Source organism: Aspergillus brunneoviolaceus, assembly GCF_003184695.1.
Source record: "Aspergillus brunneoviolaceus CBS 621.78 unplaced genomic scaffold BO95scaffold_74, whole genome shotgun sequence".
Classification (NCBI taxonomy): Eukaryota; Fungi; Ascomycota; class Eurotiomycetes; order Eurotiales; family Aspergillaceae; genus Aspergillus; species Aspergillus brunneoviolaceus.
In genome coordinates, this window is record NW_020290804.1 from 153,810 (window position 1) to 170,541 (window position 16,732).

Here is a 16,732-nt window from a genome sequence, read left to right on the forward strand (position 1 = left end):
GAATGGTTAGGAAAGCAGGCCCGTCCCTTGTTTTCTTCTTCGTCTTTTCCTCTTTTTCTGCCTAACACGACTCTTCTTGGGTCCATCATCATGCTTCCCTACGTTCTCCTTCTGCTGTTCACAGCCTTGGTGAATGCCTATTCAGACCCGGGAGCCTGCTCGGGGTCCTGCTGGGCTCACGACCCTAATGTCATCCGCCGCAAGACGGACGGCAAGTTCTTTCGCTTTTCCACCGGACTGGGGATCTTGATCTCGTCCGCCAGCGCCATCACCGGGCCCTGGACCGATTTGGGGTACGTGCTGCCCAATGGTTCATCGGTGACAGTGGGGAATGCATCCAACCTCTGGGTAAGACAATAGTCCCTCGATAACCCTACTACGGGTTTTCCCCCCTTCTCCCTTCCCGTCGGGTAGCCCTAAGTCAAACATTCCTCGACTCACCAGATGTAACTCCAGGCCCCGGACGTGCACTACGACAGTGGAACCTACTACCTGTACTATGCCAGCTCCACGCTGGGCAGCCAAAGCTCGACGATCGGGGTGGCCACCTCGACGACGCTGGAGGCGGGCTCGTGGACGGACCACGGCACCATCGGGCTGACCTCGTCGTCGGCCAACACGTACAACGCGATCGACGCCAACTGGGTCTCCATCGGCGGCACCGGGTACCTGCAATGGGGCTCGTACTGGCACGGCCTCTACCAGGCGCCCATGACCAGCTCGCTGCAGATCAGCTCCTCCACCCCGACCAACCTGGCCTACAATGCCTCGGGCAACCACGCCATCGAGGCGTCGTACCTCTTCGAGTACGGGGGCTACTACTACCTCACCTTCTCCAGTGGTCAGGCGCAGGGCTACACCAGCGGGCTCCCGGCACAGGGGCTCGAGTACCGCGTCGTCGTTTGCCGGTCAAAGACGGGGACGGGCAACTTTGTACGTTCACTACTCTTTCTCTTTGGGCCCGATCGTTCCGTGAGGTCATGAAGACTCAGGCAATTGCTAACACCGCCCAAAACAGGTCGACAAGAGCGGCGTCGCATGCACTAACAGCGGTGGAACCACCGTCCTCGCCAGTCATGACTACGTCTACGGACCCGGTGGACAGTGAGCTTCCCTTTTCTTTTTGTCTTTCCCCCGCGGCCTCCGAGATCCGATCCGAAGCCTATTCCCCACATCCTCCACCCCACCCCAGCCCACCCCATATCCACAATGGCACCCATACATCATGATTGCATTACCATGTGAACGAACACATACTAACCGGAGGTGCACTTCAAGGGGCATCGTCAACACCACCAACCACGGCATCGTGCTGTACTACCACTACGCCAACCCCAACATCGGCCTGGACACCTCGCAGTACCAGTTCGGCTGGAACACCCTAACCTGGGTGGACGGGTGGCCGACCGTTGCCTGAATTTACAGGCTCATCCGACACAGTATACGTATACCCTTGCTTGCTTGCTTGCATTGTTGTTGCCTTGCACCCATGGGGAGGGTGGGTCGGCGAGAGGCGACCTTTCGAGATCAATCAACAAAACCTTACACAAGTTCACTGGTGAGGGAGCAGGTCACTGCCTTCCGAATTGGGAAAATAATCGTCATGACGTTTTGACCTTCGAAACAAGAATTTCGGTCTCGATTGCGAACGGACGACGGCGCTTGTTGGCTGGATTTCCCCATGGGATTAGAGTGGAATCTTCCCCGGGGTGTGGGTATGAGGAGACGAGGGGGTGGGGGGGGGGTTACACTTTTCCTTTTTCTTCTTCAATTTCTGCATATATTTTGGTATAATTTTAGTACCCCGGTTCGAGTGAATATATTTCGCATATATGGTTGCATGCATGTCATACCGTTGTCCCGGTCTTCCAGAATAGATTTTTTATTGGATTGGTGAAGTCATTCTGTGAGTAAGAAGAGGGCACAGGATGAGTCGAGCAATAGCAATAGCAAAATACCCCATACAAGTCCCACGAAAGGGGCGAACCGGCAAACCGTTATGCCTGGGGAACCAAAAAAAATCAACCCTACCAGTAGGGAGGACGACTGGGAGTGAGGTTAGTCATGATTCCAATCCGGACAAGTAGATCAGCCCGGACCAAACATCCAGCAAACAAAGAAATACTGACAGCAAATACAAACAACCCAGACAGATGAGACACTAATCTCCCAAAAATTCTTGATGATGTAGCGTAGCGTAGGTAGCCTTTTCCGCACCCTGCCTAGCCGCTCCGTACCTGAATATCTGCTGCTGCTGCTGCTGCGCATTCCCCTGGATATGGATAGGTATGGTATGGTATGTATGCCGCGGCCCGCGACGCGGTATGCAACCATGGACTCAGACCCAAAATCCGGGAGTGCATTTTCCATCCCCCCTCCCTGCCCTTTGGGAAGTGCGATTTCAGGGGTGGGCTGGACTTTTACTTGGTGGTTCTTTAGGGGTTGTGCCTTTGTTTTAGTGAAGCTCGAGTCTGATTCTCGGTTCTGGACGAGACTGGGCTTGACTTTAGACTTAGCTCTGAGCTTGACTTTAGACTTAGCTCTGGGCTTGACTCTAGACTTGACTCACTCTAGATGGTAAGATTCCAGACTGGATGCTTCAGATCTCCCGTTTCGGATTTCGAGATCGCGGGATGGCATCAAGAAGGGACTATATGAGCGTTTGCTGCGAGAGGAAGACTTTGCATTAGAGGTTTACGGTTTTACTTTCGTTCATTGTTTGCAAGTGGTAGCAGCCCCCCCAACACCAACCCCTGTTGTTCTTTGTGTGATGGAAACTTTCGGGTGCAGTAACGTTACTGGATGCAAGGGCAGACAGACTCGGGAATGATCTGACGGGTCAGATTGTGCTGGGTGTACTGGACGTAGTTACAGTCCAGTATTAAATAATCAGGTACAGTGAGGGTTTGTGCTAGTCGGATGTGGGTTGGTTTGGGGGGGGTCTTGTTGTTTTATAGGGGCGTTTAGTTGAGCACTCCGATTCTAGCTTGATGGAATTGGTTGATTCGGAAACCCGATCACATGATATGGGATTATATGTGGTGTTGTAGTGTTGGTCATGGGGCCTTGTTGATGCCATCACTTACCGTAGCTAGTGTCTAGCATCCCCTATCCTTATCACTTAGGTTGTTCCGTGTGATGTGTGTACTATATAACCCACATAGCAGAAGACGCCCAGCGATGATTGGCCCTGCATCGAAGATGTACAGCGGCCAACAGTCAAGCTTTTGTTGAATCATAGGATAACTTCTAGAAAGCCCTATTTACCCATGTTCTCGAAGAGAAAACAACAAGACATCAAGTTTCCGTGCTCTAGCTCTGAATGAGAAGCATTCCGACTCTGATCCCACGACTAGCTAGCAGATATACTACAGGGACAGACAGAGCATAAGAACCAAAGCAAGGAAAGGGGTAGGGCCAATCGCGCCACGGAAATAAGTACAGTACAGGATAGCACTCAGACAAACTCATCTCCTCGCCCAGTCTCAGAGACGCGAGTCCAGCATAAACCATCACAAAACAACCATCAAACCATACGCCAGCCATTTTCCGCCGCCGTCAAAACCCTACAACCGCACATCATCAAAATACTTCCTCCCCTCCTCGCCCAACAGCCCCGCAACGACCTCCTCCAGCTCGACCTCCCCCCGCACCACCCGCACATCGTGTCTCTGCTCATACTGCTTATGCATCACGCCCCCCGGCAGGAAACTCAGCGTCATCTCCACGAACGGCCCGACGGCAGTCTCCGGCAAGAACCGCCCGAAGTACTCCGTCAGATCCTCCTTCGCGACGGGGCGCAGCTCCACCTCGCGGCCCAGCACCTTGGCGAATGCCCGCTGCACATCGACGGACGAATATTCGCGCGGCCCGTGCAGCTCGAACACATACGGCGATGATCCTGCCCGGTCCGTCTCGGTGGACAGAATGCATTTCGCGCTGTGGTAGCCGATGTCTTTGACCGCGACCTGGTTTCCGGGCGTTAGCACCCTGCCTGCCCCTACCTTCCTTTTTTAGCATCAGAATGGAAAGGAGGGGACCTTGCCATGGGCACCTCAAACTCCACCGGCGTGATCACCGTCTCCAGAAACGGATGGTCCTTGTGCCGCACCTCCTGCACCGCCGTCGCCCAGTTCTCCATGAAGTACGCGCACCGCATGATCGTCACCTCGGCCGCGGCGTCGCGCAGGATCACCTCCGAGATATGGTTCGTCATGATTTCGCCCTGCCTCCCTCCCCATCCATTCAAGGATCGTAGGCTCCGTTAGCTGGGTAGCTCTATTCAATCCTCAATCCACCCTCCAAGCTGACCACAAAACAGCACCAGGATGAGAGGCAAGCAAAGGAAAGGGGAAACGCACCGTGCCCGCCCCGATCTCCGCCCCCAAGCTCGACAGCAGCACCAGCCGCCGCACGGTGCCGGAGCGCTGGATCGCCAGCCGGATGTTCGTGGACACGGTCGTGGCCCACTCGTCGAGCGGCGTGCGGCCGTCCAGGCACGGCGGCAGCACGAAGAAGACGGTGTCGAAGCCGTGGAAGTTCAGCGTCGCGGGCACGGTCAGGTCGCCCGGGTAGGGGTCGAAGTGCGGGTGGTTCTGGAGGGCTGGGGGCACGCGATGGAAGTTGCGGTACAGGCCGCGGATGTAGTTGGTGTCTGGGTGGGCGAGGAGGGCGGTGATGGTTGCTTGGGCGGTTTGCGGGGAGGCGGGGGCTATGAGGATGCGCATTTTCCCAGGGGTTATGGGTCTGTGGTTGGTTATGGGTGTTGTTGTTTAGTTGGAGGGAGTGGTTGGAGTTATACGGGTGTAAATGATGTATGGAGTCGATGGCTACACTTTTATACGGAGTTAAGTAGGTGGTGATGATGCATGGGCTGCATTGTTTGGGATCGGGATACGAAGAGCACTGCGGGGAAGTATCGGGATCATTGGGTACCGTTCTGCTGCATCCGAGATTCGAGCTACTCGTCCGTGAACCCTAATCGATGACACTTCTCCTGGACACTAGACATTGTAGATGAATGGGTTATACGAGTTCAGGACAGCAACAACTGGCAAGCGACCTCGATGATCTCACCGACCCGGAGTCTAGCCCCAACGCAGTCTAGTCCACCCAGCGATCACGCCATCGTCCACGTGATCCCCGCTGACTAACGCCGACCATCGGCCCTTGTTCCGGGGTTGTGATGGAGGATGGATGATGAGCACCCCTCATCAGCTGCACTTATCCTCTCCATACTCTCCAGAATAAGTAGCAATGTTCCGCCAGAGTATCCGCCGCTTCGGCACGACCGCTCTCCGCGCCGCGGAAGCCTCCTCATCCACCACCGCGGCCGCCGCCTACAACGTCCGGGTCTCGCAGACCCAGGGTGTCGCCAATGGTCTGACGCAAGGTATGTGTACATGTACTCCGTACTTCCGGCGGCCGCCTCTTACCCCAACCCAACACATAACCAACTAACAAACCCCCCCGCGACAGCCATCGGCAACACGCCACTGATCCGGCTGAAGCGCCTCTCCGACGAAACGGGGTGCAACATCCTGGGGAAAGCGGAGTTCCAGAACCCGGGGGGCAGCGTCAAGGACCGGGCGGCGCTGTTCGTGGTGGAGGACGCGGAGCGGCGGGGGCTCCTCCAGCCGGGGGGCACGGTGGTGGAGGGGACGGCGGGCAACACGGGGATCGGGCTGGCGCACGTGTGCCGGTCGAAGGGGTACAAGCTGGTGATCTACATGCCGGACACGCAGTCGCAGGGGAAGATCGACCTGCTGCGGCTGCTGGGGGCGGAGGTGCACCCGGTGCCGGCGGTCGCGTTCGACAACCCGGCCAACTACAACCACCAGGCGCGGCGGCACGCCGAGGCGCTCGACAACGCCGTCTGGACGAACCAGTTCGACAACACGGCCAACCGCCAGGCGCACATCGAGACCACGGGCCCGGAGATCTGGGCCCAGACCGCCGGCGGCCTGGACGCCTTCACCTGCGCGACGGGCACCGGGGGCACGCTCGCCGGCATCACGCGGTACCTGAAGACGGTGAGCGACGGCCGGGTCCAGTGCTTCCTGGCCGATCCCCCGGGCTCCGTGCTGCACAGTTACATCCAGAGTGGCGGCACCTTGGTCGAGCGGTCGGGCAGCAGTATCACCGAGGGCATCGGGCAGGGCCGGGTGACGGACAATCTGTCCCCGGATATCGGGCTGCTGGATGGGTCGTTGAATATCCCCGATGAGAGGTCGATCGAGATGGTGTATCGCTGTCTCGATGAGGAGGGGCTGTACTTGGGCGCCAGCTCGGCGCTGAATGTCGCTGCTGCGCATGAGGTCGCGCTCAAGCTCGGGAAGGGCAGCACCGTCGTCACCGTCCTGTGCGATGGCGCGTACCGCTACGCCGACCGTCTGTTCTCTAACTCCTGGCTGCAGGGTAAGGGGCTGCGCACGGCGGTTCCCAAGCACTTGGAGAAGTATATTGTGCTGCCCTAGGTGGGGTGTGTTTGTATAGTAGAGTGTGTGCATGTGAATAGATAACGAATCATGTTTTGTTCATCCGGTGTATCGGTGGGGAAATAGTAATACTATACAAGAGTAGTGAGTCCATAGACCAGACAAAAGCAGCCGCAGCAGACAATAAAAAAAAAGAACGAAGAACGAAACGCCATCATGCACCCATTTCTATCCCGAAGAAAAAACGTAACGCCAACCCATGTATGGAACATGTACAAGTAGCAGCCACCACCACCACCACCACCACCCGCTCCATCACCCCCATCTTTGAAAAGAGAGTCTAATCATCATCCGCCGGCATCCGCATATAAGCATCAATGGCGGCACTAAACGCCGCGAAACCGGCACACCCCGCCGCAGCAGCCTGGGGCCCGGCCTTGGCCCCCAGAATCCCGCCGGTGATGCACCCCGCCGCGACGCTGTTGGTGAGGTCGTTCTTGGCCCGCAGGCCCTCGATGCAGCACTCGGTGCCCGAGTAGAGCGCGCCCACGATGCCGAAGTTCTTGGCCGACGACCACGAGCGCGAGCCCATGTCCTTGAAGCCGCGGCGGACCTGTTCGCGCCAGGGGAGGTCCATGATCGCTTTGCCTTGGGGGGTGAAGGTGGAGTCGTAGGACATCTGTTGGATTCGGTTGTTAGTGGTTGTTGGGTGGTGTTAGGGGCTGAAGGCTGCGAGCTGAGGCTGAGGCCGAGGCTGAGAGATTGACAAAGCAATCCCATCCCAGTGTCCCGTCTAGCCCTTTCCGACTTCCTCGCAAGGATATATGTGTGAATGGGGTAGGGGTAGGAGGAACGAGAGGCAAAACATACACTAGCCATAAACAAACCGAACACACCACCCAGACCGAAACCCATCGTACCCGAGATGACCGTCTTCACGGGGCAGGATTCCATCGCGCCGTACATCTGCATTTTCGGAGGATTCAAGTCAGTACCCCTTGTCTTTTTCTTTCTCTTTGAGAGGGACTCGTTTTCAAGTCAAGCGTACCAGCTTCACCATCGCTTGCTCCTGCTCGCTCATGCCCTGCATGTTCGGGCCGCCGCCCATCCCTCCGAGGGGAGGGGTCACGCTGGGGAAACTCATGCTGTGCGTGGTCGAAGTGGATGAGGTGTTGACTTAAGGTACTGGAGTCAACGGTGGAGACAGCTGATATGACAAAGTGAGGATGGAGGGAGTGGATGGTCGATACCGAGCTCTCTATCGCGCCCCGGACTTTTTGCGGAGACGGAGTGGCGGCCCTCGCGCAAATTTATTCACGGCGCGCCGTTGCGCCCACTCGCGCAGGTTGCACGTGATACCAGCTGGAAAGGAATCTATACTCCGTACTCCGTACTCCGTGCAGGACTCTACAAACGACATTGGCGCAGGAAATACTCGGTAAATCATACGGTATATTTGTCAAATCATTTGTATCAGCTATATCTAACAGACAACAGTCACGGCCGTATATCCAAAGCCATCAAAGCCAAAATGAGTCAACGAGTGAAAGAATGTAATAAACGCTCATCGTAAAGGGTATTGCGATCAACAATCATAACCCTGCGTAAATCCGTACTGGCTTCATGTCCGATGGCTGCAGCCCATCGTCTACCGTTCGATTCAAGATCCAGGGCGCAAGCCTCATGTGCTGTATTTACAATGTGCCGGAATCAATCCCGCTTGTCGTCCTTGTCGGGGAAGATTTCCCTCCTCTCCGGCGAGGGACTCAGACTGCGCTCCCACTCCGCCATCAGGTTCGACGCCGTGCGGGTCAATTTCGACGGCGCCATTTTGGTCATCGCCGGCCAGGGAATCCCGTCGGAAACGCTGGGATCCGGAATGCTGGTATCGTGCAGCGGGCGCCAGTCGCCAAAGCTAGGTGGTTTCCGTCAGGATGATACCCTTCAAAAATGGAAGACAAAACTTACCTGGCGCTGGTGCGGGGGCTGCTGTTCTGCGTCATCGGCGACTGGTCATGCTTCGTCTCCAATGTGCTGCGACTGGACGACGGCGTGTGCGTCTTCTTCGGCTTCGGAGACTCCCACTCCCAGTTGTCTTCAACGTCCGGGGGGTTACTGTGGTCGCCCCATCGGGGTTCGTTCGGCCCGCTTGGGGTAGTGGCGGCTCCGCGAGCGCGAGGGGACTTCTGCCCAGGTGGATCAATGCCGAATTCACTCCAGAACGACGAATCGATATCCGCCGATTTAGAGTCTTTACCAGAATATTTGCCCCCAGACCCCTTGCTCCCCGAGGAGGACCGCGACAGCGTAGCCCCTCCGTAGACCGACAACCGATCCCGACTGCGCGATGTCGAACTGGACGATACCCGCTGGCGCACCGGCGGCACACCCCGCGACTCGGTCGCACTGATTCCCTCTTCTCCCACCGTAGCTTGTCGAATGTCCTCCAAGAACGTCCAGAGTCCTTCCTTCAAATCCGATGCCATCTGCTTGCCGGTCCGCACGAGGGCATCGCGCGACGGGGGCGGCATGGTGTTCCGCCACTGCGAAATCATGTCATCTGCAGGTTTCGAGCTCACGCCACCCGCAATGGCATTGCGATCGACAGAAGAGGGTAAAGTCGCCGACCGCGGGGACCGACCGATCCGTTGGCTCCCAGCCTCCAACTCTGGCCCCGTCTTGCTTTCCCCAGATCCCGTCGTTGGGGAAAGCAAGGACAGGGCCCGAGTGTGGGAACCTCGGAAAACTCGTCGGCCGTTGGCAGAAACGTTGGTGCCCTTGGTCGCGGCCGCGCGGAGGCTCTGCCGCCGCTCCAGCTCCCGGCTGAGGCGGACCTGGGCCGCCGACGAGCTGCCTGCACTGCTCACACTGTGGTCTCGGCGATGTGGGAAAGTGGGCTCGTCAGGGGATCGCAGGGAGACCAACGGCTCGGCGCGATGGCTGATCTCCGTGCGTTTCTTTGTCTTCTCGGTCGACGCCCACTGCTTTTTCAAAGAGTCCAGCTCCGTCTCGGCCCGGTTCAGCTCTTCCCGAAGCTCCAGTACTTTTCTCTCCTGAGAGGCGATCGCGGTCAGCAGGCCCGAGCCGTCATCCTTCTCCTCAAACGCCAGCGGGGTTCCGAGATGGGGGGCCGGCGAATGATGAGCGGAGGTCCGTGTCACGGGCGTCATCGATCCGGGAGACGCAAGACTAGGGTCGTAAGCTTCGGGTCCGGAGGGGATGTTGATGGGAAAGTTGAGGGTGAGTCGCTTGGCGTGTCTGGCAGCACCATGGGGGCGAGGTGGGAGGGAAGATCGCTTGAGTTGGGTGGGAGTCCGGCCGGTCGGCGATGCAGGGTGAGGGTGATGGTTGAGCTGGTCAGGCGACGATGGCAGCAGCTGCGCTGTTTGGGACGTTTCCGGCGCAGTTTCCGCCTCGCCCGTTCCCGGGAAATCCCCCATGACGGGCCAGCGTATGGAGGTCGTGCGCGAAGCTGATCAGAGTTCGGGATTTTTTATTGACAGATCAAGAGCGTATTCATGACATTCATTCCCTTGGAATTGGGAGAAGAGGGGAAGAGGAGAAGAGGAGAGAAATGCGAGGCCCACCGCCACAGTCGAGGGGAATTGCAATTGTTGGCTGATAAGAAAAGAATGTATGTACGTATGTATGTATGTATGTATGGGCCCGTCAGCAGTGATAAACAATCACAATCATCAATGACAACAATAACAACACAAAGGACAGTGGGCAGCAACCAGAATGGACACGCAACGGAAAGACAATGGGATTAAAAGCAGAGAAGAAAGGGAGAAGAAGAAAGGAGAAAAGGAAGCGAGGGAAAGTTTAGACAGAGTAGGTAAGGGAAGGGAAGGACTAGACCCAACACGGGGGGGGGGCTCGTTGGGTGAGTGAAGTTCAGTTCACTTAGTAAAAGACGGTGATTTCGGTAGCGGGTCGCAACGCGCATCCCTTCCGCCTCCGCCTCTTCCAGTTCCCGTCTCAGGGGAGAGGGAAATTATGAGAGAGAGAGAAAGAGAAAGACAGAGAGCATGTTCTTTGCCACTCCGTAGTGACGTCTGCCTTGGCATAATTTGCACAGATTAGTGTACCCAAAAGATATCTAGGTACTCGTAGTACAGTCCCAAGACATGCATATCTTGAAAAGCAATGCCACCAGGGCAAACTGCAAATTGCAAACTGCAAACGGAGTATCACGATAAGGATCATCATGTGGTTGACAGACAGCCCCCAAGCTGAAACCGCCAAATACTGCCCAGCACGAGTCGCTCCACGCGGGTGGCCAGTTTGATTACTCCGTCTATCTTTACCTGCTTCTGGCCCTCCCCTGTCTTTATTTCCATAGCAATGAGGGGGGGTTGTAAAATTGCCCAATTGCATTACTATGTCCACAATTTCATATACACGCACGCATGCAAGAATCAACTTCGCCTTAGTTACAAATCCCACCAATTATTATCTCACACCTTGCCAGAAAATTGTCCAACAAGAATAAACAGATGCAGACACACAAGGAGAACCTATGACAAGAAAAGAATGAATAGTAAATCACAAGCTCGCCAGAATATCGGCTTCGCAGAAATATAACCAGTAAAAGTTCTGAACGCCGGAACCGAGCCCTATCCGACTGTCAATTGGTACATAGGAAATTATAGTCGTTGGTTGACCAAATATCACAAACGCAAAGAGATCCGATGTCAAAGAGAGGCCACGGTGCCCTCATGGTCGGTCTCTCGCCAGACGAGACGAGTCTGGAGTATATCGTCGTCCGAAACTGTCTCCTTTGGGTCTGGTTGACCAGCAGCAGACCCGAAGTGCGAGAGATTAGGACCCGTGTATCGACAGGCCATGTGAGCACAAACAATACCAAGTGAGGGGGAATAATGCAACAATGAAGGAAAAGAAACAGCGCATAGAAAGAAAAGACCGCGAGCGGCCAGGTGGCCGAATATTTCAACGCCTCATGTGAGCCCAAATCTTTGTACAATGATAAATCTGTTGTCTCGCGCTGAGATTCGTGGGGTTCGAGATCTCCAGATCGCAGTATGCAAGGGGTTGAAGGAAATGCAGCGAACCAATTCTAGATTCCGGGCCATCGGTTGCGCAGGCCTTCGGACCAACGCTGATAGAGCACGTCTGACAACTGCTTGGTGTGTTCCATCCCCGGCACCTGTTGCCCGGGGAGGTTTGCGAGCTGGGTGGGTTGAAGGCTAGGCTCGGCCACGGCGGCGCTCTGGCGGCGCCGGTGGGATTTGAGGTGTGGGTTGCTCTGCGCCAAAACCAGTCGCGGCCTCTGTGGGGAATCGCCCGGTGGAGCTGCGGGTGGGACGAGACTGGCCAGCTTCGGGTCACTAAACCATCCACCAACACGAGCGTTGTTAGCAACCCAGAAACTTTATTTGACAAGTACTAGTACTGCAGCGGAGGCACGGAAGGCACGCTTACCTCTGTAGCTTCTCCGTCGTCGCTCGGAGGATATGATAGAGTCCCTCGGGATCGACCATCTCCAGATCACTCCAGGCCTCCGCCAGCCGTGAAATCGCTTCCCGCTTCTCTTGGTCGCCCGTGGTCCCCAACACTTCCTGGCAGGCGAGCCCGACCGCCTTGCTGTACGCCCGACGCCCCAGTTGTGCTTCCTTGCTGTTCGGCTCGGAGAATAGCGTCTTCGGACTAGCATTTTCATCCCCTCCGAAAAGGTACTGCGGCGGGTAAGATGCGTCGCTGGGGCTCTTGTTGTCCGACACCCGACGGAACTGCCGCACCGTCGATGGGCTGTTGCCGAAACTCATATCCACTCCGAGAGGCTGCTTCACTCCACTCGACCGTCGCTTGGCCCGTCGAATTGATGGGCTGTGGTCGGGAGCTTGAGTTCGTCGTACTGCGGTGTTGGTCGCATGCTTTGACGGAGGGCTGGACACATAAAGATCGTCCATCATGTCGGCGGTTTCGTCGAAAACCCAGTCTTCCTGTGGCTCGGGCTCGGGCTCATTCTCCTCGTCGTCTTCGACTTCACGTATAGTCGTTGTAGAAGCTTTCACCGTGTCGAAAATCCACCCATCGTCGTCGTTCAGGTTCCGAATAGTATTCCTGTGCGACAGAAACAGTCAGTGGGAAGAGCATGGGCAATGGAACCTGGATTTGCATACAGCGACTCCGCATAATACTTAATCTTGTGGGTCACTCCTCGTCCAGCATCGAAATCCTGCTTGCGATGAATCAACTCTTGTAGTGCCTCCGTCTTTCCCGCATTGCGAATGAATTTGTGCCGTAGAAGCTCCTTCGCGCTCGGTCGCCGATCGGGATCTTTGGTCAAACACTGTGTGATGAAGTCCTTGAATGTACTGCTGTACTGATCTCCCTGTAGGCGCGGGGCGGGTTCTTTGGGAATAAGGAAGAGCACCTTCATGGGGTGGGTGCTCGCATGGGGTGGCTCGCCGTTTATCATTTCGATTGCAGTAATTCCGAGCGACCAGATGTCCGCCTTATAATCATACCCAGACTGTTGAATGACTTCCGGGGCCATCCAGAATGGTGTTCCGACAAATGTGTTGCGCTGGGATTTGATGTTGATCAATTGCGCGGCAACCCCGAAATCCGCTAGCTTCACTTTGCCCGTGTGCGACAGAAGTACATTGGCGGCTTTGATGTCGCGGTGAATCTTGCCTTCGCTGTGCAGGTAGTCGAGTCCGAGTAGCAGTTGTTGGCAAATAATGGCGACGTGTGCTTCGTTGAAGACTCCGGGTTTGAGCTAGAGAGTATTAGCGGAGGGGACGGAGCTGAGCTGACTCCTCAGCTGGCTGCGGAGGTGCTGGGTGGGTTCTTACCAGGTCCAGACACGATCCTCCACCGAGGAATTCCATGACAATCCACAACTTATGTCCTCGAAGAAAACTAGCCTTGTATTGCGTGACGAATGGACTGGCGCAGGTGGCAAGAACCGAGATCTCCTGCTGGATTTCCTGAATATCATCTTCGCTGGACTCGAGATCGATCTAGAAAGGCCGAAAGTGGTCAAACGGACGATCGGACAAAGAAAGAGACCAGTCACACGCACATGCTTGATCGCTACGATCTCGCCCGTAGCCTTGTCAATGGCTTTGTATACCGTTCCAAAGCTACCACCTGTAGCATTCTGGTCAGCCGTCATCGGCGCAATGGGCTCAATTGGAAGGCAAAGACTTACTGCCCAGCTCTTCCATCATCTGGTAGTGACTTGCCATATCGTCCTCCATTTTTGTCGCGTGCAAGCCGTAGCTGGAGGGCTATCGGCGCAGGTGAAGAATCTGGGAGAGATAGCTCAGAGAAACAAATAGAAAAGAGAAGGGGGAAAGAAGCAAAAAAGAAGAAAAAGAAAAGAGAGGAGAGCTAAAACAGGGCACACAAGGGGGGGCACCCGCACTGCCAGTCAGCTATTTATTTCCTGTCCGGCGAAAGGACGGATGGAGCTGGAGCTGGAGCTGGAGCTGGAGCAAGGACGAGTGGAACCTGGCCCTGTAGATAGAGGATAGAGAAATGAGGGGGAAAGAAGTGGGAAGATAGCGAGTGCTTCGATAGGATCGATACCTCGACTACTACAACCGTCCTCTCAAAGTCTCAGCCTAGTGACCAGAAAGTGCCCCATTCTTTTCTACTACTGGCAGCCGCTCCTCTTCCATGGTACGCGGCAGAGACAACAGGCGGCGGTAGTGCATGGCAACCATGGATCAGCTACCGAGTCACCGCCTCGGGCACCGCAGGACCGCTGGTATTTCCCGGCCTTGATTGGGTGCAAAATTCCCCGTTTACGGCTGTTGCCTCAGGCACGACTGCAAGACCGCAACCCGCAGTACCCCAGCCCTGCATGGTGCAAGTGATGCAGATGGGGCATGCAGCCCGCCAGGTACGGGGAGGTCAGCAGGACTTCATCGGTATGGAGAAATATGATCCAGCAAATTAAATATCCGCTTTGGTATATTTTACAGATTCCTCAGACTATAAACTTGGTCCAGCTCTTCCCACCCTCAAACCCCTCTGCAACACATTTACAATTCATCGCGTGGTGCCAGGGTAGCGTGTCCGGTTCTAGATATACTTATACGGGTTCATGATTCCGTTCTGTATCGACCAGCCAGTTAGTTTTAGTCCCAAAGCACAATGCAAGAAAATCAACAGGGAGTCATGATCCTTACCGGGTCATACAAGTTCTTCAACTGCTTCATCAACTTCACCATCGTCTCATTCTGGCTGTATCCGATGAATTCCTTCTTGGCCAGACCCAGGCCGTGTTCTGCGCTGATGCTACCTTTGCGCTGCTGGATCCACTCATACACCCAAGGCTCGATGGCCTTCTCGACTTCCTTGTTGTACTGCCGCACAGAAATGTTCAAGTGCAGGTTGGAATCACCCATGTGACCATAGCCGACAACGGCCCGAACAGGGAAGGAATCGTCATCTCCCACGAAGCCAAGCTTCGTCAAACGCTCCTTGCAGTCCTCAACCAGCTGGTACAGCTCGGGCAGAGGAATGGAGACGTCATACTTGTAGGTCCCGCCCAAGTGGCTCAAGGCCTCCGTAATACCCTCTCTCCACCGCCAGATCGAGTGGAATTGAGTCTCATCCTGAGCCAAAACACCATCCGCGACAATGCCCTCACCCATGACGTGTTCCAAGAAGGTCTCCAGCTTAGCCATATCATGCTCAGCGTTAGAACCACTGGTCTCCACCAGACAGTAGAAAGGATACTCGGTTTCGAGGGGATAGTTGTTGCCAGTCGACTCGTGAACCAGCTTCTGAGTGCGCCCATCCATCAACTCGAAAGCGGAAAGGATTTCGGACAGGTGTCCCTTGGCCTCCTGGTAAGCCTTGCGGACCTGGTCATAGCTCTCCACTCCGAAATACGCGACGTTAACGGCCTTGGGGCGAGAAGGACATTGAATAGAGACCTTCGTAATAATGCCAATGGTACCTTCGGCGCCAATAAACAGTTGCTTCAAGTCATAGCCAGTGTTGTTCTTGCGCAGGGTCGACATAGCATCCACGACGGTTCCATCTGCCAGCACCGCTTCAACACCAAGCACAGTACCGTGGAGACTGCCATAGCGGAGCAGACGCAGACCACCGGCGTTGGTGGCAACGTTACCGCCGACATGGCATGAGCCCTTAGCACCCAGGTCCAGCGGGAAAAGGTGGTTCCGCTCGGCCAAGTACTGGTCAGCTACCTCCAGGATAACACCAGAGTCAACCACCAAGACTCCGGACGCTTCATCGAAGGAGTGGATCTGGTTCATGCGGGAAAGGTTGATGACGATCTCGTCGAAGACGGGCACGGAGCCTCCGACTAATCCCGTGTTGCCTCCCTGGGGCACAACAGCCAACTTCTTCTCATTACAGTATTGTAGCACCTTGCTAACCTCCTCGGTGGTCTGGGGCTTCAGGACCAACTTGGTCTGGCCACGGTACTTGCGCATCCAGTCGCTGTTGAAGGGTTCGATATCATCAGCGTTGTCGGCGGTCACTCCATCGATCACGGCGGACTGTGCGCCCAGCAACTCCTTGAAGAATTTGACATCGTCGGCAGAGATTTCGGCGAACTTCGGGTCACGCTTGAGGTTGGGATAAGCATTGGTGGTGTACTGAATCTCCTTGGTCGCATTGGCGCTGGCGGTAACAGTGAAGGTGCGTGTGGCGGCGAAGGAGGGAGTCTGGACCGCAGCGACAGGGCGGAACAAGCAGCGAGGCTTGGGCACACGAGCCCTTCGCAGAGCGACTGAAATATTCCTGGCACCGGACATGGTGGGGTGTGGAGTGGGAGGTGAGGGAGAGGAGAAAGGCACTGGAAGAGTCAATAGAGCGGCGAGCGGCGAGCGGCGAGCGGCCATCTAAAAAGCCTAACTTACCCCCCGATGGCGGAGATGGAGTCGTCGTCTCGGCTTGAAGTCAGCGGCGCCGAACGGTCTTTCCGTCCCGACGGATGTCGTGGCCTCAGGCAGAGAAAAGGTCCGATCCGCGGGAACCTGAATAGTAATTAATCACTTGCCACGAACTGCAGTCGGTGGTCGATAGAGTTAAGTAGTGGGTAGCTTAAACTACTCTGTTCTCTAAGTTAATTCAACGAAGTATATGCAGTATATACCCGACATATGTCAGAAGTAGAACCACGTGGTAAATTCCCAGTAGAAGCTATCCAGCTTGAGCCAGTCGATTCTCAACAAGGTGAGCACTCGTACTCTTGTCTGTACTGTACCCTCGTCGTCACATGGTGATCCTCCTCCATCTCAACGATCCATTGATTGACCAGTGCTCAATCGGGATCTGAT

The 16,732-nt window shown here is 55.6% G+C and overlaps 8 protein-coding genes across 8 annotated transcripts; 3 read left to right on the forward strand and 5 right to left on the reverse strand.

Annotated features, from left to right (window-relative positions):
* Positions 1 to 90: 90 nt before the first annotated feature.
* Positions 91 to 1,417, forward strand: BO95DRAFT_372297 (arabinan endo-1,5-alpha-L-arabinosidase; the record flags this gene model as incomplete). The annotated part of the gene is made up of 4 exons (XM_025582994.1): positions 91 to 348; positions 457 to 933; positions 1,019 to 1,104; positions 1,279 to 1,417. The coding sequence occupies 4 exons, from the start codon at positions 91 to 93 to the stop codon at positions 1,415 to 1,417; spliced, it is 960 nt and encodes a 319-aa protein (XP_025438306.1).
* Positions 1,418 to 1,868: 451 nt separating this feature from the next.
* BO95DRAFT_446640 (uncharacterized protein) lies at positions 1,869 to 2,946 on the forward strand. Its single transcript, XM_025587435.1, has 3 exons — positions 1,869 to 2,046; positions 2,130 to 2,499; positions 2,570 to 2,946. Exons 2-3 carry the CDS (start codon positions 2,333 to 2,335, stop codon positions 2,688 to 2,690), a joined length of 288 nt encoding a protein of 95 aa, XP_025438307.1. The 5' UTR covers positions 1,869 to 2,046; positions 2,130 to 2,332; the 3' UTR covers positions 2,691 to 2,946.
* A 259-nt stretch (positions 2,947 to 3,205) lies between these two features.
* BO95DRAFT_446642 (uncharacterized protein) lies at positions 3,206 to 4,252 on the reverse strand. Its single transcript, XM_025587436.1, has 2 exons — positions 4,046 to 4,252; positions 3,206 to 3,968 (listed from the first exon to the last, which is right to left on the reverse strand). Exons 1-2 carry the CDS (start codon positions 4,214 to 4,216, stop codon positions 3,567 to 3,569), a joined length of 573 nt encoding a protein of 190 aa, XP_025438308.1. The 5' UTR covers positions 4,217 to 4,252; the 3' UTR covers positions 3,206 to 3,566.
* On the reverse strand, positions 4,237 to 4,983 carry BO95DRAFT_446647 (uncharacterized protein). The gene is made up of 2 exons (XM_025587437.1): positions 4,322 to 4,983; positions 4,237 to 4,272 (listed from the first exon to the last, which is right to left on the reverse strand). The coding sequence occupies exons 1-2, from the start codon at positions 4,725 to 4,727 to the stop codon at positions 4,265 to 4,267; spliced, it is 414 nt and encodes a 137-aa protein (XP_025438309.1). The 5' UTR covers positions 4,728 to 4,983; the 3' UTR covers positions 4,237 to 4,264.
* Positions 4,984 to 5,256: 273 nt separating this feature from the next.
* On the forward strand, positions 5,257 to 6,557 carry BO95DRAFT_422033 (cysteine synthase A; the record flags this gene model as incomplete). Its single annotated transcript, XM_025584584.1, has 2 exons — positions 5,257 to 5,392; positions 5,479 to 6,557. The coding sequence occupies 2 exons, from the start codon at positions 5,257 to 5,259 to the stop codon at positions 6,474 to 6,476; spliced, it is 1,134 nt and encodes a 377-aa protein (XP_025438310.1). The 3' UTR covers positions 6,477 to 6,557.
* Positions 6,558 to 6,777: 220 nt separating this feature from the next.
* On the reverse strand, positions 6,778 to 7,545 carry BO95DRAFT_372428 (translocation channel protein TIM22; the record flags this gene model as incomplete). Its single annotated transcript, XM_025583000.1, has 3 exons — positions 6,778 to 7,116; positions 7,308 to 7,403; positions 7,486 to 7,545. The coding sequence occupies 3 exons, from the start codon at positions 7,543 to 7,545 to the stop codon at positions 6,778 to 6,780; spliced, it is 495 nt and encodes a 164-aa protein (XP_025438311.1).
* A 602-nt stretch (positions 7,546 to 8,147) lies between these two features.
* Positions 8,148 to 9,877, reverse strand: BO95DRAFT_435506 (uncharacterized protein; the record flags this gene model as incomplete). The annotated part of the gene is made up of 2 exons (XM_025585189.1): positions 8,148 to 8,352; positions 8,406 to 9,877. The coding sequence occupies 2 exons, from the start codon at positions 9,875 to 9,877 to the stop codon at positions 8,148 to 8,150; spliced, it is 1,677 nt and encodes a 558-aa protein (XP_025438312.1).
* A 1,640-nt stretch (positions 9,878 to 11,517) lies between these two features.
* Positions 11,518 to 16,207, reverse strand: BO95DRAFT_372387 (Pkinase-domain-containing protein; the record flags this gene model as incomplete). Its single annotated transcript, XM_025582997.1, has 8 exons — positions 11,518 to 11,788; positions 11,883 to 12,524; positions 12,584 to 13,185; positions 13,262 to 13,429; positions 13,492 to 13,559; positions 13,621 to 13,691; positions 13,875 to 14,005; positions 14,606 to 16,207. 8 exons carry the CDS (start codon positions 16,205 to 16,207, stop codon positions 11,518 to 11,520), a joined length of 3,555 nt encoding a protein of 1,184 aa, XP_025438313.1.
* Between the last annotated feature and the right edge of the window lie 525 nt (positions 16,208 to 16,732).